The 26,682-nt window shown below is 50.0% G+C and overlaps 3 protein-coding genes across 10 annotated transcripts in view; 2 read left to right on the top strand and 1 right to left on the bottom strand.

The window, feature by feature from the left end:
* The window catches only part of cntfr (ciliary neurotrophic factor receptor), a 74,783-nt gene extending 61,883 nt beyond the window's left edge, over window positions 1-12,900 (top strand). For all 3 annotated transcript variants that reach the window (XM_077621936.1, XM_077621934.1, XM_077621935.1), the window contains 7 exons: window positions 1,812-1,929; window positions 2,355-2,521; window positions 4,789-4,952; window positions 9,602-9,670; window positions 9,944-10,094; window positions 10,992-11,133; window positions 11,730-12,900. In XM_077621936.1, coding sequence (XP_077478062.1) covers window positions 1,812-1,929; window positions 2,355-2,521; window positions 4,789-4,952; window positions 9,602-9,670; window positions 9,944-10,094; window positions 10,992-11,133; window position 11,730 — 812 coding nt within the window. In that variant the 3' untranslated portion in view covers window positions 11,731-12,900. The remainder of the gene's footprint in view (window positions 1-1,811; window positions 1,930-2,354; window positions 2,522-4,788; window positions 4,953-9,601; window positions 9,671-9,943; window positions 10,095-10,991; window positions 11,134-11,729) is intronic.
* An 813-nt stretch (window positions 12,901-13,713) lies between these two features.
* On the top strand, window positions 13,714-16,202 carry tmem267 (transmembrane protein 267). Of its 5 annotated transcripts, none has more exons than XM_077621937.1 (3): window positions 13,714-13,874; window positions 15,071-15,502; window positions 15,594-16,202. In XM_077621937.1, exons 2-3 carry the CDS (start codon window positions 15,128-15,130, stop codon window positions 15,927-15,929), a joined length of 711 nt encoding a protein of 236 aa, XP_077478063.1. In that variant the 5' UTR covers window positions 13,714-13,874; window positions 15,071-15,127; the 3' UTR covers window positions 15,930-16,202. The 5 variants fall into 5 exon arrangements, with proteins under 5 accessions (XP_077478063.1, XP_077478065.1, XP_077478064.1 ...); XM_077621939.1 differs by having other exon boundaries at window positions 13,818-13,874; window positions 15,047-15,502; XM_077621938.1 differs by lacking the exon at window positions 13,714-13,874 and adding an exon at window positions 13,896-14,055.
* Window positions 16,203-17,807: 1,605 nt separating this feature from the next.
* Window positions 17,808-26,682, bottom strand: il11ra (interleukin 11 receptor subunit alpha). 2 transcript variants are annotated; one of them, XR_013305657.1, is made up of 12 exons: window positions 26,552-26,682; window positions 22,397-22,493; window positions 21,549-21,615; window positions 21,050-21,213; window positions 20,720-20,834; window positions 20,464-20,627; window positions 20,017-20,180; window positions 19,798-19,942; window positions 19,603-19,695; window positions 18,896-18,992; window positions 18,663-18,827; window positions 17,808-18,543 (listed from the first exon to the last, which is right to left on the bottom strand). XR_013305657.1 is itself a non-coding variant. In XM_077623477.1 (12 exons), exons 2-11 carry the CDS (start codon window positions 22,491-22,493, stop codon window positions 18,722-18,724), a joined length of 1,212 nt encoding a protein of 403 aa, XP_077479603.1. In that variant the 5' UTR covers window positions 26,552-26,682; the 3' UTR covers window positions 17,808-18,543; window position 18,721. The 2 variants fall into 2 exon arrangements, 1 of the variants encoding a protein (XP_077479603.1); XM_077623477.1 differs by having other exon boundaries at window positions 18,721-18,827.

Raw genomic sequence — 26,682 nt, 5'->3', positions numbered from 1 at the left:
CCGCACGATTCCCCACCGTGGCCTCCATCTTAAGCCATCAGACGCTTTGGATGGCGCGCTTTGTCACCGCTCTCGCGTCGGGAGTGACAGTCAAATTTAAGGGAGTCAGCTCTTCAGACGCCAGGCTGCGCGTCTCATCTATCTCCCGTTGAGGGGGGAGCGCCGGGCCCATTGACACTTTGACAAGCTAGATTGGTCAATCCCAGGCTTTGGCTCACGTCACTGTCACCCACTCAATGGTCTCGGCCGTGACGAGACCCGGGCTTAATGCGGAGTGCCGCGTGTGGAAAAACATCTCCGCCACGCCGGAGGGAGAAATTCCACTTTCCCACCGTAAAAGAGGGGCGACGGCGCCGCCACCGAATGTTCAAATCCCGCTTTTGTAAAGCGGACGACAAATGGTGGGCCGGCGCCGACAGGTCCGTTTCCAAGTGACTTGGCCGTCGTCGGCGAGCGGCATTCGTTTCTTTCCCAATTCACTTGGCCGTCCTCCTCCCTGTGCTGTCAAGATAAATAATAACAGAAATCCAGAAAGAGTGAAGTCAGAGAGAAGGAATGCACGGCCTCCGAGCGCTTGGATTGGACGCGACTTGTCGATGCGGTCGTCGGAGGCCACTTAAGTATATTTCCAGGAGGAATTGACAGCTTTAGCGTGGCGGAATTTGCCCTTCCGCTTCCCGGCAATATTATTCCGGTCAAAGGAGTTCTCTGTAGAATTCAGCCATGAATCGTGCTCAATGGGTCCTTTGAGATTCACACTATTTTTAGCCTTTTCATTGGTTTGGATGAGAAATGTTTCCTCTGCTTGATAATAACGCCTTCAAATTTGTCTTCTACGTGATCAAAACGTCAAACTGCATTCAGCGACTATATACTTGGTGCTCCACCACTGTTTTACTTACGTTAGTACGGCGGCTGCACGGATGTGGGATTTTTCCCACCAAGCTTAGAGCATGACCCTTTAGGAACGTAGGCGGTCGCTCGTTGTTTTTGTCTGCTTCGACGGTCAAAAGTTGCGCGCGGGGGCGTCTTTTGTTTTCTTGGCCGTTTAATTGGAACTTTGACCCAAGCGTCGGGATGAGCGGCAAATTGATGGAGATGGCCCCAATTGCTCTTGGTGATTAATTGGCTGCGATTAGAGCTCCACCCTGTCACCTCGCCGTCGAGGCTATTTACACTTTAATGAGTTGTCGCGGTGACTGCTTAACCACAGCTGAGTGCGCGGGATAGAATCATCCCAGCTTTTCCGATCGTGCTCCGACTCGTGTGTATCTATTTGGCCAGGACAATATTGAATTGCACTTTAGAAAATATGGAACGGCTGAAAAGATCCTTTTTGGTGACTCCCAATATCTTGACTTTACGCTATGGTTTCTATGTGGAGGAAATAAGTCTTTTCAGAGAGCTGCGAGGAAGAAAAGGCAGTCTTAGACAAGTGTGTGCTTGACTAGCTGAGAAGAAAGGAGTGTAATCTCCAGGGAGGCCAGAGTTGGCATAACATGACTTCTTCTGCACAAACTCCTTCATTCATCTGCTCCGCTCCCACACTGCATTTTTATGCGCATGCTACAGTACGTATTGCCTCCCTACAAGCCAGCGCCATGGCTTTTCATTAGCTGTCAACACGCTCCGTGGCCTCAAACGCATAAACTTTAGTCTTACCGTCCGTCCCGTTAAGGTGGATTTCAAAATCTGCCTTAAAAAAGGCGATGCTGTGTGCAAATCACTGCGAATTGATCGTCTTCCTCGTGTTTCATAATCATTCCATTGGAGTGAAATAATGAAGATGCTCCTTCCTCTTTTTTTGTCAGTTTCCCCGCGGGAGCCCATCGTCTCCTGTCGATCCAACACCTACCCCAAAGGCTTCTACTGCAGCTGGCACCAGCAACACTCCACCTACATCCCCACTACATTTGAAGTGGATGTTCAGTAAGTCCTTTTTACTCGTTTTATAACACACGGACACAATTGTAGCCTATGTTGATCTCCAACAAGGCTGAATCCTTCTTGCTAGCGCTAACCTGGAAACAATTATTTGGAGTAAAGCCTGTTAAGTGACAAGATGGGTCATTCTTTCAATCGCAAAACATTTTCTGGGATTTCCGTTGGGTCAAAATTGCAAGTGGTCTCTGGTCAAAGCCATTGAAAAGTACATTTGATACACAGGAGTTTGAATTCAACACCTGTGGTAAACATTGCATTTTTACAATTAAGGCAACTCGGTATTTGATAGAGGACGACGGCTGTGTTTTTCCGTCGCCATTGTTAAATAAGCAAAGGTATTTTTTTCCAACTGTCGCTCGCTGTCGATCATATCGCCGCCATCGCCGCCGCGTGGTGTTTTCTATCTTCAGACACAACCAACGGTCATTGGAAGTGCAAAAAGATTCCATCCACAAGAATCGCTGCCACGTGCGATTTCCAGAGGTTTTCTCCAGCTTTCCTTACAAAGTCAACGTGACGGCCATCAGCGCTTTGGGGAAAGCCTCCAGCACCATCTCTTTTGAGGAATCCGCCATAGGTAAGGGCGCCTCCCTCTATCGCTCTTTTACGTCAAAAGGCTTCTTTCTTGCTTCTACTGTTTTTTTTCAAAAACTGAAAAAAAAAATGTCAGGGACGATGGATGACGTCATCAATTGGTGCCACTAGCCAAAAATGAGAATAAAGCCATATCTACTAAACATGAGACAAATCCTACTAATGTCTCATGTTGTTTCATTTGTATCCGTCTGTCCTTTTTATAAATGAAACCGTTTTTTTTTTTTAACTATTGTTCTTAGCCAAACTTCAGGGCAAATTGTGCATTCAGGTAGAAGCCACTAAAGTAGGATTATTAAAATTCTTAGGAGACTGGCTGCTGGCAATGAAGAGGAAATGTGTTCACTTTAAAGACCAACTGAGCGCCACTTTAATAGATAAGGGAAGTGCTTCTGGCGCTTCTCAATTCGCCGCTATCTTTTCCAGCGACCCAAAAGTTGACTCTGTCTGTGTGTGTGTGTGTGTGTGTGTGTGTGTGTGTGTGTGTGTGTGTGTGTTTATAGTATAAATTGAGCCAGTGACATGCTCCGCTAAATCCCAGACGCGGGGTTCATGAAAATGCTAATGCTAGCCGGATTAGCGCCTTGTCTGAGGATAGTCTCCAAATACCACACTAATAGTTTCTTTTCTAACTTGAAGCTTTCTTCGACTCTTGATTTGTCTCTCTCTTGTATTCACTCCTGGGAAGGTCTAAAGTCAAAGATTTGAATTTAGACTTTTATCTAGCCGCTCTCATTCTTGGCAAAGGCCATTTAATTTGCCAGTCACATTCATTTTGCGGGAAAACGAGGCAGCTCGTAAATAAATAAAACAATTTCACGCTTTCTGGTGCACTTCCTCATTTCGGCTGGAAGTAAGGCCATTCTCCACCGTCCTTGTTCATTCCGCCCGCCGCTGCCGGAATGAAATGAAATGAGATGAGATGAGATGAGATGTGTTGGCGTGTGGCTTTTCCTTCTTTTCTTTCGTCGTCTTTAGCCTGACTGCGTATTCTGGAATGAACTTTATGGAAGTTTCCGGCAAGTCAAACTAGGCGACTGCCGTCAATTCGTTTGACCTCACTTTGTTCGAGTCGCGGCGTTTACCGGAACGCCGCAAAAGACGCCCAGTTATTCCCGGTAGCTAAGTTCAAAGATCGCGGCATTCGGACGCAACCACTGTTGGGCGTAGAGAGATGAACGGCCAACCCTCGGATACTCTGTCTTTTTTTTTTCAACTACATGCTTGGCACGTATTTGTTTTCAAATTTGATCTGATACGAAAACGTTGCCCTTGACTCAAAAGCTCCTCGTATTTCATGGCAGATGAATGAACGGTCGCTCGGCGGCGGCGGCGGCGGCGGCGGGAAGCATCCATCCAAGTAGATGAGCTTTTTCTGAATGTCGCCTTTCGTCTGAATTTGATGAAGCGGCGTCGGATGAATCCGGCGCCGACAAAGAGATTTGCCCTTTCTTCTTCTTTTGGGATTTCTTTGGGTCGCAATGAGACGAGCCATCTATCTGGCCAAGGCCTTCGGCTTTTCCACGGCGCTCTCAGATCCAATCTTTCTCTTTTGTGCTCTTCAGCCAGATTGTGCTTCCATGTACTATTCTTTTGCGTTCTGCCTTGTTTTATTCATAATCATTTTGCGCTAACGTGCGATTTTTCTTTTTTGAAGCAATGGCCATCTCCGTCCATATCCCGTTTTAACAATTTCCCATAGAAATAGACGAAGCAGTACTCACTAATAGGATGTTCTAACAATGAAAAAGCTTTTTCAATACTTGAATTCTATCCACCAAGCCTCGTTTTTTTTCTTTTCCCCTGCATGTTCTGTCAGCTCTGATGGATTCCTCGTTTTCCAAACATTCCCTCCTCTTTTTCTCTCTCTTCACTCACCAGCAAAGCATTTTACGCCATTGCGTCCTTTGGGGATTGTGGCTTTGTCCAATTGGCTGCTGGCAGATTTAATAGTCACGGTTTCCAATCCCCAAGAACCACTATATGGCTAGCTTAGAGCATGGGACCTAAAGGGAGCATTTGAACAAAGCTCATCTCCAGCGATTGCTCTTTTCATTCACAGTTCATGATGGATGGAGAAATCAAAGTGTAGATATTTGCTTCCTTAATAGTCACCATTAGTTACTTGCCAGCGGAGGAATGGGACGAAAATGGCGGCCAGCGTCCGTCTGGATATTATCTTGGCGCATCCCAAGCTAGCTAGCGGCAAAAACTGCATTGACGGCGGCGCTTTCCTTTCTCCCCTCGCAGTCAAACCGGATCCCCCCGAGCGCGTGACGGCGACTCCCATCCGCTACAACGCTCGCAGGCTGGAGGTTTCGTGGCAGAGTCCGGCGACGTGGCCCGACATCGACAACTTCCCTCTGAAATACTTCCTTCGATATCGCCCTCTCATCAAGGAACAATGGCAGCATGTAAGTAGAGGTGCTTTGACTATATGATATGATTGTTTTTTTTTCCTCCCGCGTTGAATTGGGATGGCGCGGGCGGCCGTGGCAAAGCTGGTCGCCGTCCAATCGGGACGATGGCCTCGAAAGTCTCCTCGAAGTGGTCGGACGGCCAAACGGCGTACGGGACTTTGGCTCCGCGGGGGGCCCAGGCTTAACGTACGTGTAGTCGAAGCATGTGTTCCCACTAAAGATAAAAGTGGAGTCCGCCGGGGTCCAATGTTGCTCCAGTATTATCGTGCGTGTCGTTTGTTTGCTTAGGTGTTACTTCGGGCGCTTGGGTTACACTTTCTCTGGCGTGCACGCGTATCAATGAAAGGCCCAATAACATTTTCTTTTGCCGTCTCTTTCCCGGACGCTCTCCGTCCCCCCCGTCGTTATCTTTCAACACTTGGGACCTCACACAAGCCATATTCCCCACCTGCGCTCATTTCCAGCGATCTGGTCTCACCGTTTTTTTCCCAGCTCATTTCCAACGGGCAGGGCGGCGGCTACCTTTCGGGAACACTTTGCTGCGTGGCGTTTCTCACCGTTGCTTCGCTGCCATTGTCCGGAAGGCAAAGAATCGGTCAGGCTTTAACCCGTGGCGGCCCGTATAGGTATTAATTAGTATGAGTTCCGTTGAAATGGTCCCGCTATGTACTTCGATTTGGCTTTGATTGTCAGGTTCCCGCGTGAATCCATTTTGTAGCTCTAGCACTGTGCGCAAGCCAATTAGAGCTTTGCGGGCTCCCGTTTCACCTTTTGTGACAGACAGCCGAGTGAGAATTACTTTCACACTCTCCACATCCGCCAATGTTTTTGATGGTTTGGAATGTGACGGCGCAGAAAAGCACGGAACGATGCAATCTACTCCAAGCGAGGCCGAGCGTGGCCCCGCCCCGCCGCCGGATCGCGCTCGGAAGCCTCAAATGGATCCAAGCTGACGGGCGACAACCGCTTGCCCAAAAGATGCTTGATGGAGTTATGTGCTGGCGTGATGCGAAGCAGTGCCGCTTAAAAAAAGGCGGCTTATTAAACGCCACGCGCAGGTAGCGAGTGAGTGTCGCAGTTACTGCTCTGCTCGATGCTATCTTCCACCAGAAGCTAATGTAACTCTAGTTTTTGTGGCGTCCCCATGAAAAAAGAATCGTTAACTTGCCAGGTTCTGTGTTTACGGGATCCTAGAAACATCAGTCAGAAGTGTCTTACATTGTCTTTTGCAAATAAGGCAAAAATAGCAAAGGCTTTATGTTGATTGTAGACGAGAGATGGGGGTGCCGGAACATAAGCCGGCTAACTGTGGCCTTTTGCGGGGAGGGAGAAAGAGCCAGGTTGCCTCGACTCGTCCGACCATCCTCAAGAAATCCAGCGCCGCTTTTCACCAGCTGGTTTGAACGCTCTCTTCTCTCGCAGCAATTAAAAGCGACGTCGCGGTCGCCGCGATGACAACAACTTAACATTGCTCCGCTGTAATTTCCCTTTGGGGGTGATGTTGAACTCTAGTTGGCAGATTTTGAAGTCTTCACCGTGTGTTCAGTCTAGAGCTTCCAGTAGCATAGCGCTGCCCGCCCCGCCCGTATGCAAATAACAGAGTGACTGTTGAATTCCATTGGCCATTTGTCATTCCGTGGCGTTCCCGGTCTCCCAGTCAGTAGCTTCCAGGCACTGCGTCTTCCGCTCTCACCTTGTCGCACAATCCCTCCATCCGTGGAGTGAGACGGCCCGCCAGGCCTCAGGGCATCCATCTGTATCTGAGACTGCACATGATAAATGTCTAGACCTTGATTGGGGAAAACATCCCATCAGAAGGACACTGGCACCGGCCGACGCGTCATTTCTCGGGGCGGCCTGACAGTGGCCATCATTTAGCTTAGCTTGGGAAATACGTGGGATGTCGGCGGTGGCCACACTAAAATGCTCTTTTAAGATTGGCTTTGAATGCAGACTGTTTTGTTACTTAAAGATGTACATATGTTTTAGTTCCCTCTTTGATAATTGATGCTTGGACAGTTTTGGAGGGGGGGGGGGATTGCCCGTCGTAAAATCTCTGCCTTTGTGTGCGCGTGCGTGTATACGCTCTAGTATGGGAGGAAAACACGGTGGAAAAATGGGAGCTGTCCGTCAACGTAATGAGAGCGAGCTTCTCGGCGGAAGCGCACGGCGAGCGAACGGCGGGCGAGCGGCGAGCGGCATCGGCCCGGCCAGTGGAAGTGCCATATAATTGGGTTTCCTTTCCGGGACAACAGACATGCTCAGCGGATTAGATCTGAGCGCCGACCCGACCGACGCCAATTGCGTCCGTGTCTCCCTCGTTTGCCTTTCCGTCTTCATTTGACTTTCTTGCCTCATTTTCTTTTCCTTTCATCCATCTTCTGCCCTAATCTTCCTTTTTGTCTTATCTTATCGCCCTTTCTGCCTCCGACCGTTTGTGTGCGGTGGGGGGGGGGGCCCTCGATTATGCATGTTCTTTGGCTCGTCTGTGTGTGTCGATTGGAGCTTTTTCTGGGGCCAGGGGAGTCGGGCGGGGGTCCGATGCCCTTGTACGGAAGCTGTCTCTCGGAACACGGACCGTGGCCTTTTTGCCGGGGAAGGAGCCGCCCGAGACCCCACGTGAGTTTGAGGGGATCTAGCTGGGTCGGCTCTGCTAGCATTTCTCATGGCACAGATCGGCCTCTGTATGTTCCGCTGAATGGCCTCTTTGAGTCTCAGATTCTGGCTATTGTTGCACTTATGCAGCAAAGAGCAGGTCCCAATACCCAGCCTTAATGGAACCCCCGATCTGGGGACACCCACATTCTGCTGGGGATAAAGAAGGCGGGCTCAAGCTCCCTTCCTCGTCCAGCAACCCGAGGAGCATTCTTCTTTTTCTTTTTTTCTTTGCTTATTGGCTCATCCCCTTGCTAACCACAAACATGCCATTCTGTCAAAATAGTTCACGTGGCGGTCAATTCATGAGGGTGTCAAAACAAGCATTTTTGATGCGCAATGTTTTTTTTGTCGTTGGCAGTGGCTTCGCGTTCGGCTGCAAATTTTTATTATTTTTTTGAGCCAATATTTGCCTTGCCTTGCTCATTATTTGTTTTTGGCAGACTTTTGTGCTCTTAAAATCCCATATAGCCAAGTCCACAATATGTTCCGTGTTTTGGAGAGCCTTCCGTAGCGGGCGCCTGCTAGAAAAGGCGAGCGCGGTCACGCTGCACGGGCGACATGTAAACAGCTCGGATGGCCCAATGGCCAAATCCCGCTCCGCGGCCCCTCCGCTTCCCCCCGCACACGAGCCACGACGCTGCCGAGCGAGTGCATGTGTGCGCGGGCGGGCGGGAGGGCGGGAGGGGCATACGGTCAAATACGCAGAGACTCGCACAGATGTCGTTAGTGCGTTCCACTAAATAAATGAAGCTTGTAAATCTAGCGCGCCGTTTGCGAGGTAAAGTCCTGTAAAGCCCCGTCCTTCCAAACGTGGCGGCTGGGAGAGAAACGCCCAAGATGGAGGCCAACCTCCACTGGGGGGGGTTAACGACGACGCACCCTTGAGATAAGAGAGCCATGATTGAGGAGGCAAAACTTGTAGAACACGTGTGGGTTGGAAAAAAGCTGTGTGAGTTGATCCCATGAGTTCATTTCAATGAAACCCAAGTGGAATGCCAAGAACAAAAGAGATCCAAATCAAAAAGAACCAACCATAATAATGTTTGACTGTTTGTTGATTTGTTTTTTTCACAGACTCGCTTTTCTTTCTTCTCTTGTTTGCGGCTCTATAGAGATAGAAAAATTGATGACCATTTGGCGTATAACCCTTAGCATGATCCATCTTTCGGGCATCAACGCTTGACGGTGAAAACACGCTCGACGTTTGCGGACGAGTTTGTCCAACGTGAAGGTGTTGCTAATGCGGTCCAGCAGTCCGGTCCGCCATTTTATGGCATTAGACTCCCGATCCGTTTGCGCAGATGTCTGTCCATATGTTTCACGTCTGGGTGGGAACCTGCGCAAGGTGTCACTAAATCACAACGTCTGTCTGGAAGGGAGGGAATAGCGGCCAGCTCGCTCACCTTTTCTGCCACTGCTCAGCCGGAAGGCGCGGCGCCGACGGCTTCCCGCGTCGTTCGCGCCCAGACGAGGCTTTCCGCTCGGATGGCGAGCCATCCGGGCGTCGCGTCGGCGCCCGACGCCGCTTTGGGAGCGCCGTCGAAAAAGGCCGCCTCCGTGCAAAAACGCGGCGGCCAGAAATTGGGCCGTCTCCGTTGGCGCGCGGCGTGACCACGCCGGGCGGCGGCTCGTAGATAAATAACCGCTCTATAAAAACGCTATCCCGCACGGCGCAGCTAATATAACCGCCGTAAAACATTAAAGCTGGAATTGCAACAGCGAAGCGGTAATTTATGGGTGCCACTATACGTGGAAGGAAGGAAAGAGCTGTCAGAGGCGGCCACTTCCAGCAAACTCGTAAATTGCCCTTTTCTCAAATACTTTTCAGAGTTGGCCGCGTGGCCGGGTTTCCCGGCCGTGGCGCCGCTTGCCAAACGCGTCCGAGCCGATCGCGTGTCAGACGCTGCTCACGGCTTCTATGTGACTTGGTGTTGATTTTTACAAGTAAATGATCTCATTCCTTCTTTTTATGTCTTCTCTCCCAGGTGGAACTGTCTGAAAGTACGTCTCACACCATCACCGATGCCTACGCCGGAAAGGAATACATCATCCAGGTACCAGCGTCCAAAGCGGACGTGCGCATTTACAGCCTGACTGTCATTTTTGCTCACAATCGAACAAAAAATCAGATCCAATTTTTTTTTTCATCAAATCTTTTTGCGGCAAGTGTCGCGGTTCCAAATGCTCCCCCGTTTGACCTCACTGCTCGCAGAATAGAGAGAGAGCTCTGGCTCAATTGGCCCTCGCTTTCCCCACAACGCGTTCCACGGTTGTACCGTATTGTCTTTTTTGTTTGGTAAAACGTGGCTTTCCGCCCGTGTGGACAGGTGGCCGCCAAAGACACGGAGATCGGAACGTGGAGCGACTGGAGCGTTGCCGTCCACGCCACGCCCTGGATGGAAGAACCGGTGCAGACCACCTCCACCACCGACGCCGAGTATCTGACGCGTAGGCACGGGCCGCTGTCCGACTCTGACGGTACGACCACCGGTGGCCAAAATAAATGGCGCAACCAGCAACCAGTGAAAGCGAATGAAAACAATCGATAGATGCAGTAGAGGGAGAAAGAAAGACTGCGTGTAAACATGTATAGATACATTCCATAAACTGTATATAATGACATTATTTGGCACCCCAGTGATTTTGACTTTCACTGTGCAACAGCGCCTCCTGTAGCGCGTTCGTAGCACTACAGTCATAGATCAAGTCGAGCAGAGGGAGGAAAAAAAGGACAGCCGTGAAACACTTGCTGATGATATGCCTTATAGGGCGGAGGGGGGGGGGGCAATGTTTGAACACGAAAAGTGTTGAAATGAAATTCTCCCCCAAAATGGCACTCCATCGACAGACAGATGAAATATCATCGTGGGCAATGCTCTCAAAAGCAGTTTGGCGGAGCCTTTAAAAAATGGCCGGCGTGGCGCCGTTTGCACGCCACCTCCTTTTTAGAAATGCGTATGGAAGGGTCAAGTGGCATTAAATGGGAATTGCCGTCCGATCCCAGGGGACCGTTAGAGCCGCCGTTATAACCATTGAACATTTATTGGATGTACGATGGAGCCATTTCCCGTGGCTTTGGCTTGCTTTCAGCCATCCATCCATCCATCCGTCCTCTGAGGCGGGCCCATGGAAGAAAATGCTGAGCCATTCCTCGACCTTCAAAGTTCAACGGGATGAGTTCTGGGCGCCATCAAAAGAGATCTGCTTTTTCTCCCCCGCTTTGCTTCATAACCGCCTCCACATTGATTGCTCTTGCTGCAGATTCCAAGGGATTTTTGCCCGAAATAGGGCTTTTTTTGCACACGCTCATTTGACGCGGATCCGACGGGAGCCCTCGAATGGAAACGGAGTGATGAAATGTGCGTTTCCCCGCAGAGAGCAAGACCTCGCCCATCCCTTCGTCCAACGCGCCGCAGAGGGCCGAACCTGCGGTGGGCAGAGGCGCCCGACTCGTGGCCTGGGTGAGCCCTCTTTGGTCGGGGGTGCTCCTGCTGCTCCTGCCGCTGCTCTTCGTCTAGTGAGTACCGCTCGCGTGGCCTCCCTTACCCACGGACCAGTCCAAGTCCATCCCTCTCTGGCGTGGAGTCCCTTCTATTTATGCTCCCGCCTTGGACCGCGCTGCCAAATGATAGGCAAACATATTGTGTGTAAAATGCCCTACTGAGTCCGACCTCTGTTTTGTCATCCGGGGGTGGCCAAGTCTGATCCTGGAGAGCCCCTGTCATCCAGTCTGTTTTCCATATTTCCCTCCTCTAGCACACCTGAATCAAATGATCAGCTGGTCAGCAAGCTGTCCACAATCTTGATACCGATCCAGATGATTTGATTCAGGTGTGGTGGTGGCGGAAGATATGGAAAAGCGAGCGAGGACCGTCCTCGGAGTTGGCCACCACCCCTGCCTGATGTAGTCTGATCGCCGTGATGTCATTAAGTCCTCCGAACGGAGCGTGGCTGCCATCTACTGGCAAGCGTGTCTCACAAATCCGGAGGCAGGCGTGGCGAATGACACATTTTCTGACATACAAAGGAAAGGATTGTGCTTTGCTTGGGTTGACAATTGAGGGAATTCCAATATGAGAGCTTAACTGGTGCAACTTTTGTCCCCCTATCTAGATGGACTGAATGGCGAAGAAGGAAGAGGAGGAAGAAGGATAAGAGGCTGGATCTTTTGGTTTCTCTTTTTGCCCGCAGATCATTTGCGTCTGCCAAAAACACCTCCCGGACGAACGTTCTTCCGGCGGCTGCTGGCTTTCCCTTCATTTGTCTGGCCGCTAATGCTAACGCCGAATGGCTACGGTCTCTCTTCTCTGCTTTTGTTCTTATCTTGTCGCCGAGTCTCCAGCCACCTTTTTTGTGCGTGTGAAAATACGGGAGTGTCGGCGGAAGAAAAAAAAAAACCTCGCCGGAGCAAAAATTCAGCACGTGCGTACGAGTTTGCGCCCAGCGCACTGTATGCCAGTGCCCCACCCCCGCATACAGCTAAATTGTCATGCCAAAGACTCAAGCACCCCCCTGCCGTCAAATCGTCTCCAAAGCGCGTGTTCATTTGAGAAGCCTGATCAATTGGGTTGATCAAATCCAGGAGGAATCTTGCAAAAGCCACAAAAAATGAGGATAATCAACTCCACTTGAAATTCAAAAGTCAGCTGTTTTGTTCAATGTTGGTGTTTTCTTTTGTTGTTGTTTTTAATGAGGACTAACACTTGCAAGCAAGAGTCGAGTAACAGAAGTATGGATTACTTCTGAGAAAATTAGATAAAGATTTGGACTTCAAAAAATGAAAAGAAAACAAAAAATATATACGTACATATATATCTATATACATAATAAAGTCTTAAGCTGCCCAGTTGTTGTTTTTTGTTTGTTTGCCAGCGCTTTTTTGGCTGTAAAAGAAGACAAATGACTTTGCTCTCTGACGCCTTCACGTCCAAATGTCTATTTTCCAAGGTCCACTCTTTTATTATTCCGATCAGCCGTGTTTTATTGTATTTTTTTCATAGGTATTTTAGGAAAACAACCCACAGGTTTTTAGTTTTTGTTACCACCTGTTTTTTTTCCCCTCAGTCCGACATCCGTAACGGCTTACTCCTCTGGTCCTATTTTGTAAACTATGATATGTAACTTTAACATTGAACAAAAGTTTATTATTTAATAATGATAATATTAAAATAATAATGTATGTATTAGCGGTACGTAGAATGTGGTAACCTGTACATGGGCTCTTTTTTATAGCTGTAAATACTATGACAGGTTTCAATCATTAAATGTGACCATTTCACAATGATTGCGGCTCTCATTTTAGCAGCACAGCTCCTCCTTCTTAGCGACTGCCTTGAATTCTCAAATGCGTCCCTCCGTCCATTTTCATTTTCAATTCCCGCCCGTCGGCCCCAAGTGGGCCGGAAAGATGGTCCGTCTCTCGATTTTTTGGGCTAAAATGACTAGACGTGCTTCTCTCTTGGTTATCCTGACAAGCCAATAGGGAGACTAAGGAGAAATCAATACACCATCTCGCATCTGTCAGCTGGTGGTGGTGTAGCTGTGTAGCGGTGTTAATTCGTCCATTTGTCTTTGTGTCTCTAATTCAACATTCCTCCCCCTCTTTTAGAGAAGCCTCATGGTCATTTTCCAAAGGGCCCAAGGAACGACCTGGGTACCACGACGTCGTCCCTTGTGGTGAGTACAATTCACGTTGGGGAAATGTCCAAAGCAAACTGCGCGCAAACCCAACCAGACTTCATGATGTGCTCCATTCAAAGAAAGCAGCGAGCACCTTGTCCACCTGTGAGAAGCCACAAGTGAGCGTCTGGCATCATAAAGCCTTAAAAGTCGATCACTCATCATCACTCCCCGATGGGGAGCAATTTTAGTCCAAGCTCCAGCTGGACTGCGCTGTCCGTGGTGCTGAAGCATTGACGCCGTCAGCCAACATGGGCCCCGGTCGGCGGTAACAGTGCGGGGCTCTACGACGCAAAGATGGACGTGGCTCCACCTCCACGAGAACCTCGGGCCGTCCAAATGACACTGTGAGCTTGTGGGCCAAATTGAAACGGTCTTGGGTGACTCGAAAATGCCATCGTCGAACGTGAAAGCGGCACCGTTCCAGTAGGCAGCTCCGTGCAATAGCTGGTTAGCGTCCAACTCGCTAGAGGGCGCTATCCATTGAGGCTGCAACGCTATTGCTGTCGCAAGGAAGTGACTGTTGTTTGGGGCGGGGCGGACCGTGCATCTCCACTTCAACTGCGAGGAGATGATGGGGTGAGTGTTATTCATATTGCCAGATGCCAAAAATAAATACATATGCTGTATTTAATGCGCTCGTGTTATGCCGGAGCATCATGACAAGCGAATGGTGTGGTTGGCTCGCAGTAATCGCCACGCGTCCACAATCTAGTTTCAGCCCACACGATACGGCTGTCATCGATTGTCTCGTTACCAGGTCAGCGAGCGAGCGAGCTAGCAGGTTAGCAGGGTAGCAGGCTAGTAGGCTAGAAGCCCTAGGCAGTAGCTCGCGCAGCGCCTCCAATCAAGACGAATGAAAAGTCATCGGGTTGCTTTAGGCATAGCAAGGCTTTTTTTTTTAAAACGACCATCTATAGTAAGGCTTTTTTTTCTTAAAAAATGAATATGTATAGTAAGGCATTAAAAAAGACCATCTATAGTAAGGCTTTTTTAAAATAAAAAAAGACCATGTATAGAAAGGCTTTTAAAAACGACCACGTATATTAAGTTTTCTTTAAAAAAGACTATGTATAGTAAGGCTTTTGTTTTAAAAAAAACGACCATGTATAGTAAGTCATTTTTCTTTTAAGAAAACGACATAGTATAGTAAGGCTTTTTTCTTTAAAAAACGACATAGTATAGTAAGGCTTTTTTCTTTAAAAAAACGACCATGTATAGTAAGGTTTTTTTCTTTAAAAAATGACAGCGTATAGTAAGGCTTTTTTTTCTTTAAAAACGACATAGTATAGTAAGGCTTTTTTCTTTAAAAAAAAACGACATAGTATAGTAAGGCTTTTTTCTTTAAAAAACGACATTGTATAGTAAGGCTTTTGTCTTAAAAAAACGACATAGTATAGTAAGGCTTTTTTCTTAAAAAACGACAGTGTATAGTAAGGCTTTTTTCTTTTAAAAAAGCGACATAGTATAGTAAGGCTTTCTTTCTTAAAAAACGACATAGTATATATAGTAAGGCTTTTTTCTTTAAAAAACGATATAGTATAGTAAGGCTTTTTTTCTTAAAAAACGACATAGTATATAGTAAGGCTTTTTTCTTGAAAAACGACATAGTATAGTAAGGCCTTTTTATTAAAAAAACGACCATGTATAGTCAGGCTTTTTTATTTAAAAAAACAACCATGTATACTAAGGCTTTTATTTGTTGCAAAGAATGACCGCATATTGATTGAATCTGCTTCCGATTCTAACAGATTGTCTTGTTGTCGTTTGGGCAGACAGCGGCGCTGAGACGGAGCGTCGCGGGTCCGGCTCGTCGCTGACGTGGAAGCAGCATGCAGCAGGGTTTCTTCCCCAAGCTCAAGTCGTCCTCGCCATCGCCGGTCCCCCTCAGCTCGGCGGCGGCGGAGACGGAGAAGGCCCGCGCCCTGTTGCGCACCTTCAGCGCCGCCTCCTTGCTGGCGTCGGCGGGTCTGGGCGCCTTCTGCGTGGCGGCCGACCACGTCCTCCGCCTGCCGGCGCTCCAGCGCCACCCGTGGCCGCGCGCCCTGCTGGACAATGCGGCGCACGCGGCGGTGGGCCTGTGGTCCTGGGCGCTGGTGATCGGACTGCGCAAGAGGAGCGACCTCTACCAGGCGCTGCTGGCCGGGTTCCTGGCGGCCGCCGTGGACCTGGACCACTTTTTCGCGGCCGGTTCGCTCTCGCTGCAGGTTTGGCCCTCCCGCCGGCTCGGTCCCGCGGGTCATACCATCAGGTCATTGTCCATGTGTTTGTCTGTTTGTCTGTGTCTGGCCCCGGCAGGCCGCCGTCTCCCTGCCCGGACGGCCGCCCCTCCACTGCTCCACGCTCATCCCGGTCCTGTGCCTCTCGCTGCGCTTCTTCATGTGGCTGGCCCGCCTGAAGGACGCCTGGTGCTCCTTGCCCTGGCTGCTCTTCGTGGCCATGGCCACGCACCACCTGCGGGACGCCGTGCGGCGGGGCCTGTGGCTGTGCCCCCTGGGCCACGCGCCGCCCCTCCCCTACTGGCTGTACCTGGGCACGGCCACCACGCTCCCTCACCTCTGCTCCGTGCTCATGTACCTGAGCGGCGCCAGAGACGTCCTCTCCAGCAAACACGGCGTGGCCATCGACGTGTGAGTCCCGGCGCGCGGGTAGCTTAGGCTTACGGGGAACACGTGCACACGCACTAAACACACATTTTAGCCGTATTTATTCAGTCCCCAACTGAACGCCGTCTTTGCTCCGGTTGGCATCAAAGATAGCCTTTGCCTATTTGATTTGAAGTTTTCAGTAGAAATGGCAACCATTATTTATTGTTACACTGGCGGAAAAACTGAAACCTTAACCAAGGACGCAGATTCCGTTTGATATGAAAAATGATTTACTTGATTGAAGGCTTTTTGTGGCTAACCAGGTTTTGTCCTTTATTCTGAGCCACGGACGGGTGCCCTGAGGTTCATTGTCCACTAGATGGCGCCAAGTCACCGATCCAATGGGTGGTGGTTTTCGAGTTCTTTTTTGTTCAATGCAGGGTGTTCCAAAATGTTTGACCCCCTTTTCGTAGGCCAATCATTTTGACCATTTTTGTTGGACTGACCTTAAATTTTCAAAGCTTGTTTAGAAACGTTTCAACTTTTGGTGTGTAACGTTTGGCATTTTTATCTTTTCAGGTTAAGAATGCCATTCACGTCAAAAGAAAAGGCATTTGGCGTGTTGGAGGATGCTCGGACACGGTCTCCCAACACAGTGGTTAGGGCGTCCGTCTCGCACCTATGGAGCACCGGCTGCGTGGGTTCACATCCTGGTAATTGCCCGGTTACCAAGGGCAATGAGCTCAAGTGCTACAGTGCTCCCTCGCCCTCGGCTAACGACAGTGAAATGTGGGTGAGTCATTGATTGACGGCCTTTTTGGGTGTGACGCTTGGCATTTCTATCTTTTCAGGTTAAGAAATGCCCTTTGAGTGTTGGAGGATGCTGGGACGACTCAGTCACTGAACACAGGCCAGTCAGTCTCATAGCTATGGAGCTCTAGCCGCGTGGGTTCACGTCCCGGCCTGGAAATACTAGCCGTTGTAAACTCTTATGTTACCAACGTTAGCCTTTGAGAAGCAGTGGGATCTCAAAATGACAACGATTCTAATGGGGGCCCGTGGTCCGAGTACTAAGTGTGTTGCCTTTGGGGCCTCACGCCTCTGGCTGCGTGGGTTTGCTTCCCAGTCACTCCGGTGTGGAGTTTGGCCAACCCACGCAGCCAGTGGCGTGAGGCTCTGAAGGCAACGCACCTACCACTTGGACCACGGGCCCCCATTAGAAATAGAGTCATTTTGAGATCCCACTGCTTCTCAAAGGCTAACGTTGGTAACATAAGAGTATTTGGAGGCCGGGATGGGAACCCACGCAGCTAGAGCTCCACAGCTATGAGACTGACGCACTTACCACTTAGCCAAAGTCCGAGCATACGCCAACATGCAGAAGGGCATTTCTTAACCTGAAAAGATAGAAATGCCAAGCGACCCACCCAAAAACACCATTAATCAATGACTCCCCTCCATTCAGCCAATGGCGAGTGAGCACTGTAGCACTTGAGCCAATGCCTTTGGTAACATAAGAGCTTACAGCGCCGGGATGTGAACTCACGTAACCATTGGTCCATAAGTGTGAGAAGGACGCCATAAGCACTTGGCCAAGGGGCCCGTCCGTCTTGGGATAGCGACCGAGTCCGCGCATCCTCCAACACGCCAAATGCCTTTTCTTTTGACGTGAATGGCATTCTTAACCCGAAAAGATGGAAATGCCAAACGTTACACGGCAAAACTGTGAAAATGGTCAAAATGATTGGCCTACAAAATGGGGTGAAACATTTTCGAGCACCCTGTATATCTGATGTCTAGCTTGCGCACGCACAAAAGCCTATTTTGCACATGGAACTTTGTTTGAATTTGCTGCCGCTGTTTCACCTCAATTTTAAATGTCAATAAACATCCTAAGGAATGAGAGAAAGGACTCCTGAGCTGCTTCATGTGATAAAATAGCATTTTTTTTATTTTTACAGAAACATACAAAGAGGAGGGGGAAGATAACAGCTTATGGTTATATCTGGCCAACACGGGGCGATAAAAACAAAATGTGGACAGTCACTAATACTGCACTTTGCCCAAAGAATATATACATATACAAAATGTGTCCCAACACCAGGGAAAACAAAACAAAACAACAGTATGCGATGTATGTACAATTTCAAATTGTTTTTCAGCCAATGATTTGCGGATCAGAATGAAGCAAAAACTAACGACCAACATGATATACATTAACACGAAGACAAAGCTGCAATTGAATGTGTGTGGGGGGGGGGCAGCTTTTGAGAAACAATTACAATTAGCTGGATATCGCTTTGTGACGACTAGCCTAGCCTAGCTTTGTATCACACAAGTGAATGTCAAGACAAAACAAACTGAGGTATATATGTGGCAATGGTGGTTTACCCACTGATTTTTCTTAAAAGGTAAATAGGCCTTTTGAAATTTGAATACATGAAGTGACGACGGCATGACCTGTTGGTTTTAAAAAGTGTGTCTGTTCCTCTGACCAATCGAAATGAGCAAAACCTGGCACAATCGTGACACACTTTGGCTTGAATGAAGGCACGGACGATGGAGCAGGCCGGATGGCGTGAGTGAGTGAGTCCGTGCCTGAGCGACTCTTCGGAGAAGCCCTACAACGGGCTGAGGAGAAGGGGATGTTTCAGCTTAACCTGAAGAGAGGGAAGGACACAAAAAAGATGAGTATTGCGTGACACATCGAATCCACACGTGTATTTGCTTAAATGTAGTATCGGCTCATGTTTATTGGCCTAACGGCCATGTCACTCACGCGTCTTGACTTTTGCAAAAGGCTTTGGAGGAAGAAGTCGGAAAAAGGAAGGACTCACATCAAACGGGCGCCGACTTCATTTTAACCACAGAGGCGAGCTCCTGTTTGGTCTGGTGTGGCTGCCGCCGCCGCCACCAACGCCACCTTTGCCTCTGCCTCCTCGCCCTGGGAACAGAGCGTTGTCATCATCCAGGGGAATTGGCCGGACGGGACCCGCGTCCATCGTCGCTTACCACAACGCCACCGTGAGCGAGGCCGCCGCTGCCGCCACGCCGAACAAAGCCAGGAGGACGGCCAGTGCCAAATGGCTGTCGTCCCGCGCCACCGGCTCTGGAAGAGAAGGTAAGAGGAGTTTGTGGCGGAGAGCGTGGGAATTGAAACGCCATGTATCCATCACGGCAGAGTGCCAACGAATCTGATATGATCACTTATTTGGGCCTTTTGCCGGGAAGGCGCACTTTGTGGAGAGGGACTACCAATTTGGTCATACGCAGCTGGCTATGATGACAATTAGGCTTTTGTCGAGTCAATGATGATGACAAAGCCTATGTCTTATTATGAGAACTCTAAATTTGCGGTAACACAACACACATTCCCTTCTGAGGTCATATGAAAAGATGTTTGGGTGGTGATCTGCCTCCTACTAGCTGACTGAAGTAAGGTAAGTGAAAGACAGTGAGAGGTAAGTGCATACCTGTATCCATAACAGCAGAATGCCAAATTACAAGTCCGTAACTATCACTTAATTAGGTCGTTTGCCGAGTAAACGCAGCTTATGGAGAAGCACCACCAATTTCGTCATACGCAGTTTCTGGGTGTGATGACAAGTAGGCTTTTTGTTTTGATGATGACGACGACAGGGCCTATGTCCGATTATTATTATTATACAGATCCACCAGCCCCCCCACCACATTTCAAACGAGCATCCATTTCAACTTACTGTGGGATCTAGCAGTGGAGGTTTCGGGCTTGGTTTGGAAGGGGAAAAAGTAGTCTGGCAAATGATCTTCTGGAGATTCCGAGGTGGCGGCGACTGCGCGACAAAGGCGCACCGTCAGTCAGTTAACGTACGCAGCGTGGTTTACAAATGGGTGACAAAAAAAGAAGACGGCCAAACCAAAAGTGCTTTTCTGACCTTGCCAGGGCCGCCCGTAAAGCAGGGGACTCCAGTCGCTCCACTGGGTCTCGCTGTTGAGCCCGTCCCTAGCCCCGACCTGAACCTGGTGAAGGTGACCGGCCAGAGCGTCCATAATCACCGCCGGGCTCTTGTCCCAGTCGACCTGGCGTGGGCGGAAAGACTGTTGCTTGGCGCGTTGGCGTGGCGTTACGAGAAAAGGCCGGCGCTCGGACCCACCTCTGACCAGTATTGGGATTCGCGCGGCTTGTATCGGATGCGAAAGGTGAGCGGGAAGCTGTCGTCCACGGGCCACGAGGAGGGGAAATCCCAGGAGACATTCAAGCGCTCCGGATAGCCTTCCACTTGTTTCACCATCACCGACTCCGGAGGGTCGGGTTTCACTGAAAGAGACCAATGAGAAAAGCACGTCGGAAAGGGCTTTTGCCAGCCCTAGCTTGTGGTCTACAATCAAAGAGACTCTTTGAAATAAGATAAAACACAGGCAACTCTGGAAAGTGGACGGCCCAAACGACCGGAACGCCGCGCCAACGCGGCCCCTATCATTTCAAATGGCTTCCCGTACGGGGCGCATACCACGGCACGGTCGGCGGGAGAACATCCAGATGGAAAGCATGCAGAGTCATTTGAAAAAAAAAAATGGGATCAAATCAAGTGGCCACTTACGCAGCGCTTCCAATTTAAAGCGGGCAGCCGTGATGTTGGAGCCCAGGGCGTTGGTGGCCGTGATTCGAAGCGTGTGGATCATGTCCCAAAAGGGCGGGTGCACCACGTCGCAGTAGTTGTGCGACGCGTTGACCACGCACGTCTGCCAGTTGTGGCCCACCCCCCTGCAAGACCGGGATCCGGATGGGAAATGCCGCCCAACAAAAATGGGCCCGGGCTTTCGGGGAAGGAAGGTGGTCAGGCGAGCGGCTCGTACCTGAGGGAGGCGTTGTACTTGACCGGAAGAAAGCTCTCCACCGATGGGTCCCAGGAGCAGCGAACGTGACTGTGATTGGGAACTTGACACGAAATGCTGAGCAGCCCGGGGAGAACTGCACCATAGACAAAAGTCGGAGGGAGTTAGCTAGCTCCGGCGCAAACGTGGCTTCTTTTTCCCCCCCCCCACACGCAAAGGAGCCATTTCCTTTGAGAGACAGTCACAGGAAATGGAGTCTTTTGTCCGGGCGGCGGCGAAAATAGCGTCCGAAAGCGCCGTTGGCAACGTGCCCGTCCGTCGGGCAAAGGAGAGACGGCGAGCGGCACTCACGTCCCAGTCGGAGCTTGACCGAGCCCAGCAAGCTCCCCCGCCGGTCGCGGCAACTGTAGCGTCCCTGGGCCGAAAGCGCCGCGTGCAGCAGCACCAGAGAGCCGTTGGGCGTCACTCGGTGCCACGGCAACGCCGGGCTGCCGTCCAGCTGCCACGCCACCGTCCTGGGGGAACGGGAGAGGGTTAGGAAGACGTCTCTCCGACGGACGGAAAGGCCCCGCCATCACATTTCAAACCCTGGCGCTCCCCGACTGCTCGACCGAAGGGAAGCGCGTGGCTATCCCGCTCTGGTTCAGTGAGGGTTAGCCATTTGCGGCACGCCGCTTGACTGCCAGTCTCCAGCGAGATTAGGAGTCACGCCGGTAACTTTCAAGTCTATATATGTCTATCTTGAAAGATAATTCCAGAGGAAACCCCTTAACAACATGTATTCTTCTTTCACACACCTGAGCGGAAACCGTATTCAAAAAGACAGCGGCGCAAAGAGTGGATTTCTTACTTGATTTGGGACTTCCCGCACAAAAGTGTCACATTGGCGCCCAAGTGGCCGTACTGCACATCCGGATCTGCAAAGACCAAAAGACAGAAAACATGAGCCTGGCCGCCGGCCTGCCGTACGTATTTGGTGACAGCGCGGCAGACAAACATGACCAAAGAAGGGCCTTCCAAAGCCTCCACACGTCTCTTCTCGGAGTCACGGGAAATGAGAAATACCGACGGAGGGACACGGCCGACCCACGTTTCAATAAGAGACCATCCGAGTCTACAGTTAATCATCGAACTCTGGGTGTTGAAAACAATTCCAGAAAAGTGCTTTGTCTCCCAAAAAATAAAAGCGCTGCGAGGGTTATAGGGGGAGGTGAAGAAAGTTTTACTCCAAGGGCTAAAGGCCTGAATTCCTTGAAATGAAATCAAGAATTGAACCTCAACTTGGCTCACGCCGGGAGAACCCAGACTCCAGAGATTCATAAATGGGGGGTTTGGGGGGCCCAGCAGCATTTCTTAATACCAGATTAGCCAAACACTGACAAAGAGGGGGGAAAAACTGCAGCAACAAAATAAAACTGAAGAAACATATCAGTAAAAGGAGGCGGGCAGTACTAAAACAATGAAGAAAATTGGACGCCAAGACCATTTGTGGTTGCACAAAAAAGATGTTTTTCATTACAATGTTTTATGGTTATGTAAAAAAAAAAAAAAGGCAAAAAGACATTGTATAACCCGTTCATGCTTCACAACGCACTCCCTTTCTATATGAAGATACTGTCTGTACCTACAGAAGGTGTGCGTGGAAATGTAGTAGGCATTTTTTTAATAGTTCTCCACGATCAAGTGCAAGTGTTTTACCTTGTTGGTTCCAAATCTGAGCAGCACAGAAACCCAGCGACCAAGATAAAAAGCAGATGGCTGTCAGACTCGCAGGACTCCACAAAAGAGCTGGCATCTGAAAAAACACACAATAATTAGAGAAGGAATTCTACCAAATAAAATAATAAATCTGATGGGCCACTGTGGAGCTTTCAGCCTATTCACAGATCTACTCATCCAAATAGATACAGATAGATCCATATTTGTTTGACAAAGAGCTGCGCAACAACATTTGAATAAAGATCACAATTGTGGCATGACAGTCACAATCACATTCTTCAGGAAAGAAAAAAAAAACAACCCTACATCCTAAGATCCAATTGAATCCATTTTAGGGAACAAAACGAAGCGTCGGAGCTGAGATTTAGTCGAGTTTGTTTTTTTTCCCCGACTTGCCGTAGTGGTGTCACTTTGCCACTTGGGACTTCTCACGGAAAATTCAAAGGTCACTCCTTCTCCTCCACCTTGTTTTTCGTCAAATCCAAATGTCTCGCAGACTAATGCGGGAAGGGTCAAGTCCGTAAATTTCGAGCCTTCCCGGCGGGGACCAAAACAACTTTTTGGGGGGGGCTAAAAGAGATTGGCCGCAGAGCGTCCGCTCGAGCGTGTCGGCCAGCGGAGGCGCTGAACCAACAAGATTGGATGCCAAAATGGGTGCCGTGTAAACAGAGAGACGCTCCGGCGGCGCCCGTGTTTGTCCACGTTGCCACGGAAACCCACGACAGCACGCTCCCGTCGGCCGATAAGCACTCCGCGTCTTCCGTGAGCGGTGAAGGTCCGTGTGGACGTCGTATGGGAAAGAAAGCAGGATATTTAGATCTCGGGACAAATGAAGACCAGATGTTTGATGCAAGCAGGCTAAAACAATTCCCAGATCAAGCGCACGCGCGTGCCAGATACGATACGATGTGGAAAATGCCAAGGACGAGAAGGAATGGTTGCCACGTGTACGCGGAGATAGCGAGCGCCCAGTAAGCCGCAAACAAATGCCAGAGAAGAAAGAAAGACAGGCATGCCCGGATAACTCTCGCTACATTGTTTCTTTGGCACAATTTGCCAAAGTGCGAATGTGAGCCGTTTGTGTGCGTCTCTGCGTTGCGGCCTGAATTCGATCACATTGGAATTTCCTTGAGCTCAGCCGCCAGGGCGAGATGGCTACCATATGCCAGATATTCACACAATGCAAAACGGAGCGCTTTGGAAACCGCCTCGCTCCTGGGGAGTCGGACGCTCGCTAAGGGTTCGCTTGCGGAAGCCCGGCCAGAGAAGTACCACGGAACGGAGGCCGAGACGGCTGTCCCGGCCGGAGTCGAGGCCGGAGTCGAGGCCGGAGTCGAGGCCGGTCCCCGAGATGGCCTCGTCCGAGCCCTTGGGACCGGCCGGAAGTCATCGTACGGACAGCGAGCAGATATTCGCGTTAGGACGCAACACTGACCATCAAAAATGCACGCATTTACACAAACATTTCCTAGGGAACTCTCAAGATAGCCGGAGCAACGCACGGGGTGGCGTCCATCACAGGAGAAAAAACAACATTGCAAAACAACAACAACCCATCGCACGCATGGCCGCGAGGACCAATGCAGGCCGACCTCGCCTTCAACCTCCAGCAATTTGTCTTTCTCTAGTAAGCAGGAAGTGGCGCATGTTTGGAATTGCCGATAGGAGCGGAGACTGCCGCCAGATAACGCGTCGCGACACGAACGCTCTTCGGCTCCCTTCAAAATAGTGCCATTTACAAGTGGAGCCCCAGTCAGAGTTTGTTACGTTCGAAGAAAACCACCTACCCTTATATTAGGCTGTCCGACAACAATGGCCGTGACTGCTTCATATGGGGAAAAGATCAAATAAATAGAAAGGTGCGCCTAAAGGAGATGAAAAGAGACTCGTTGCCAGACTCAGTCAGTCAGTCAGTCAGTCAGTCCGTCCCTGTCCTCTTCTATTTATGTATCTCACACTCTGGTGAAAAAGGGGGGAAGTTCCTTGCCAGCTATCCAAAAATTGCAATTAGAAGCTACTCCAGCGAAAAGAAACCACTCTTGCAGTCGTGACTTCATTTGCACAAGTTTCTCTTGTGAAAGGGATGTCAGCAGCTCTGCGCTTGGTGATGTCTGCTTGGCCTCCTCTGAAGGCTTACACACACACACACACACACACACACACACACGCAGCGGGAGAGAGAAAGCGGAAAAAAGGGGAGGAACAACAGAGCTTCCAATTGTGTCAAAGGTTACGGGACGTATTCATTGAAGAGAGCCGGTGGCATCTTCAATAGACATTCCGATGGAATTGGCTCACGGGCAAAGCGTCCAAACGCTCGCGCCGTCTGTGCCAAAAAGGGCCCACATTGAAAAAACAACAACAACAAGACCCCCCCGAACTGCACGGATGAGCAAACAGGAAGGCAGACGTCCCAACGCTTCGGATGGAGCCCTAATGATCTCCAAAATCCCCCGCACTCTTCCATGAAGCAAGCTTTGTTGCTATTATTAGCGGCTTCTCGGCGGCCTTTGCTTCCAAATATATACACACTGTATAAAAATGGCCTCTTGTGTTGGGGAATGCAAAAAAAAACAAATTGCACGGACTACAAAAAGATAGATACCTTCACTTATTGTTTTTGTTCTCAGCGTAAACCCGACGGGACTATTTTTGTTGGTCAGCTAAGCTTTAAGGAAGAAGCCACAAGACCACGTGCCACAAAAGCCAATCTCCAATTTGTGGCTCGGAGTCGTTCGCGGGAACTCCCATTAATATCTGGGATCGAGGTCCCGCTCCAAGGGCCCAACGGTGAAGATTTCTTTGCGTTCTTGTCGTCGTTTGTTTGAAAGTGGGGCCTGCGAAAGCACGGCGCTCTGAGCGGGGCGGCTGACAAGAAGCAGAGTGGAGAAGAAATGCCCCATTGTAGGCCTCTCAAAGTTGGTTCAATATCAAAAGCTGCCTCTCTCGTAAAACGCAAGCACGCACGCACGCAGGCGCATACCGAGAAAAGTACGGCCTCAGAGGCAGAGTTGGCAAGCCGCGCCGGAGTACTTGGAGCGGCTCTCGCTATAATTTTGAATTGATTACCGAGGGCCCGTGGCGCCTTGTCATTCCCATACAAAACGGCGCCGAGCGCCTTCGACCGTGGCTTCGGAAACGCGTCGGGAATCTCGGAGCCAGCCGGCGAGCGTGCGTCAAATGCATTTTTGGGGCTCGACTTTGCCGTCTTCGCGGAGACGCCGTGTGTACACGCGTACACGTCGTCTGTGTTTTTTGGCGAGCGCCGGGGAAGCCATTGGACTGCCAGTAAGGGCCGTCTGCAGGCTATCGACGGGAGCTGAAAACAAACTCAAATGTCAGCCTCTCTCAAACGTCGTTTACCACTCGCAGAACATTGCAGCGGTGGGGGAAAAAAACACTTGGCAAAGGCCCAAAATTTGGTTTGGTGCCGACACGAGAGAAATTTGGCTCACGATAAAAACAAAGGATGGTTTTGCAAGGCTCAAGGTTGAAAAAGTGGAAAGTTGCATGCAAAAGCAATGGACCCCTCAATCACAGGCCCAGGGAGGGGTCATTTCGATATGTTGTGCAGAAAAGCCAAATGGTAGGCTTGGGGGGTCCTGCTCTATGAGCAAAAATGTCAGATTGCCTGCTTATTTGGAGCAAACTCCCTTTACTCTAGTACTGTCAAGACACCAGTCTCTCCCCTGGGTCTGTTTGCATTCCAACCGGGCTCTATTTCAAGTTGTCGAGCCCCCCACAAGCCACCCCCACCCCCGACCCCGACCCCAACACCTCACTCACTGGCTGCGGGAATGCACATCTGCCGTGTCTACGACTATGTTCTATGCAGTGGCCATCACTGGCTGGAAACAGGCAACTTGCGGCGGCCAAGTATGAAATGTAATGAACGCTACCTAGAAGGACAAAGTAAAAAAAAAAACCTCCCTCCCCCAAAAAAGAAATTCACTCTTCAATCCCTGGGCTAAAAACACGGGCTAGCAAGCGTGACGTATCGCCGGGTAGTAGTAACAGTGGAGTAATTACCCAACACCCCCCGCCGTCCCGAATTCCCAACGCTCAGTCGGATAAAGTTTTCGGCAAATGCCCTCGTCCCGCTCTTTCGCTAGACACAAACATGAACAAACTCACCTTGGGAAAAGGTCCCTCCGCGTCAAACGGACATGATGATGTTGTCGCCTTCCATGTTTGTGGCTTTCTGTTCTTCGGCTATCCCGGCGAAGCGAGAGGGAGCGAGGGAGAGAGGGAGAGAGGGAGGGAGG

The sequence above is a fragment of the Stigmatopora argus genome, chromosome 16 (assembly GCF_051989625.1).
Source record: "Stigmatopora argus isolate UIUO_Sarg chromosome 16, RoL_Sarg_1.0, whole genome shotgun sequence".
Lineage (NCBI taxonomy): Eukaryota > Metazoa > Chordata > Actinopteri > Syngnathiformes > Syngnathidae > Stigmatopora > Stigmatopora argus.
This window is presented reverse-complemented; position numbering and strand designations above follow the sequence as displayed.